At 43.2% G+C, this 2,134-nt stretch overlaps 2 protein-coding genes across 2 annotated transcripts; both read left to right on the top strand.

Moving 5' to 3' along the window:
- The first annotated feature begins 687 nt into the window (after positions 1 to 687).
- Tsp_15948 (conserved hypothetical protein) lies at positions 688 to 1,083 on the top strand. The gene has a single exon (XM_003366957.1). The coding sequence runs from the start codon at positions 688 to 690 to the stop codon at positions 1,081 to 1,083; it is 396 nt and encodes a 131-aa protein (XP_003367005.1).
- A 92-nt stretch (positions 1,084 to 1,175) lies between these two features.
- Tsp_15947 (putative One cut domain family member 2) lies at positions 1,176 to 1,894 on the top strand. Its single transcript, XM_003366956.1, is given in 4 exon segments — positions 1,176 to 1,194; positions 1,206 to 1,526; positions 1,624 to 1,688; positions 1,799 to 1,894. 4 exon segments carry the CDS (start codon positions 1,176 to 1,178, stop codon positions 1,892 to 1,894), a joined length of 501 nt encoding a protein of 166 aa, XP_003367004.1.
- Positions 1,895 to 2,134: the final 240 nt, after the last annotated feature.

Here is a 2,134-nt window from a genome sequence, read left to right as displayed (position 1 = left end):
AATGAAGGATAGCTGTTTTCGTTTCATCGGTGAATCTATTACATCATCTGTCTAGCATATCACTACTGACATCAAGGGATGAGATTATTGCTTTTTCATCATCAACGTGAGCTGATATTTCAGAATCATCATGTGGAATGGGTACTATAAAGTATCAAATACGTAAATGTACAAGCGCATAAACAATGATAACAGCAAGATTTGTCAGATAATTAATGATAAATCAGAGATCAGCTATGTTCAGTTGCAAGTAAAGAGTTATAGTGCAATGGAGTAGAACAGCATAGAATATGGTCATTATGACTAAGCTGATGCAAGATGAATAAGGCCAGCGATTTTCAGTTTATTTAAAAATGACAAGTTAGAATCCGGCATCTGCTATGAATAGTTAGCAGAATGCAGAAGAGTCTCGTTCACCCGTTCCCATTGTCTATCATTCACTGAAAAATCGCACGTGTCGGTCATTGGTGATAGTTACAGGTTCAATTGCACATCTTGGGTTTGGATCAGTTATATATGCCATAAGTATTCCTTGCAACCGTTGCCGCCAATATTTACAGTAAATCAAATCATAAGTTTTACAATATCGTCGGGCAAGGCGCGAACGGCGGTGGAGCCGGTGCCGGTGGCGGAGGTGGGTTCATTCTAGTCGCTCAGAATCCGTTGAGCAGCTGAATAGGCGGATACATGCCAGCCTCGAATGCCATTCAGGCTAATTCGTACAATTTGAACGTCAAGTACGACTACGACGTGAAAGGAAGCCAATATCAGATGTCTCCTCTAACGATGCAGCCGGCGCCCCCGCATGTTCAACAAACGTCCGCCACTGCGTTCAACGGAAAGGAGCCTATCATCAGAGGACGCAAGCTAGATCCCCGAAAAGAGCCGATCCGGTACCTAAGATGCGGTTCGACGCCACTGCGTTCGACTTTGACGCAACCGGCGCAGGATCACTCATGTCCACACCAAACGGTGCTGCCGGGCAACCTCCGCCCACTATTCAGCAACAGCAGATTTGTTTTGACAGCAGCAATGGCAACAACATTTTCAGCAACATTTTTCACAGCAACAGCAACAACATAAAGAGCAACGACTACCTTTACAAATGAGATGGTGAAAGGCGTTTTTGGAATTTCCCCCCCCCCCTCAGGAATAATGCCAATGGGACATCAAAGATGATCCTTCTACTGTCAGGTGCGTATAAGGAAAAACTACGACGGGTTCGGCATCTGCGCACCATCACCATTCTCACAATGGAGCCGCGTCTAACGGTATCGCCTACTATCTGGAAGAGATCAACACAAAAGAGCTTGCGCAACGCATTTCAGCTGAACTGAGACGTTACAGTATCCCGCAGGCGATATTTGCTCAGCGGGTACTTTGCCGTAGTCAAGGTACGTTGTCCGATTTGCTGCGAAATCCGAAGCCTTGGAGCAAATTGAAATCTGGACGTGAAACATTTCGACGCATGCTCAAATGGCTTCAGGAACCTGAATTTCAACGCATGTCTGCTTTGCGTTTAACCGGTACGTCTGATATTTTTTTTCTATCTACTATTTTTAAAATCTTTGAAAGGGAATTTTCATTTATAAGTTGTTATTTTTTATTTGATAATTTTATTAGTGATTTTATTTGTTCTTCGGGATCTTGTGGGGAACCAAAGTTACACTGTGAATGCTACGGAAGCGGTAAACTACGAATAGCGTCGCATTTTCTGGTCGCTAGCTCAACCATATTGTCCCTTGAACTACTGGATGCCTAACGACTAATAAAATTCTAAAGGCCAAGTAAGGTTTAGGCGGCTACTGTCCACATGGCATGCCTTACCGCTCAGTGCGAGCAACAAACCCATAAGACGCACTGGAAAAGTGCGTTGACGTCTAGACCTAAATAGGCAACACAAACGACTGTACAACCTAAACAGTCACAAAATGCTGAGCTCTTGATTGAACTTCCTGTATTTCAACGTTATTTTTTCTGCAATGTCAGACATTCTTTCCGCATGTTAATATTCAAATATTATTTGAACGAATATCTTTTTCGCCGCAATCGTAATATATCTATAGAATGTTACCCACTGACCGTTATTGCATTGAATTATTTGATTCACATTCCCCCCACCCTACCGAACCTC

The sequence above is a fragment of the Trichinella spiralis genome (genome assembly GCF_000181795.1).
Source record: "Trichinella spiralis strain ISS 195 chromosome Unknown Scfld5119, whole genome shotgun sequence".
Classification (NCBI taxonomy): domain Eukaryota; kingdom Metazoa; phylum Nematoda; class Enoplea; order Trichinellida; family Trichinellidae; genus Trichinella; species Trichinella spiralis.
This window is presented reverse-complemented; position numbering and strand designations above follow the sequence as displayed.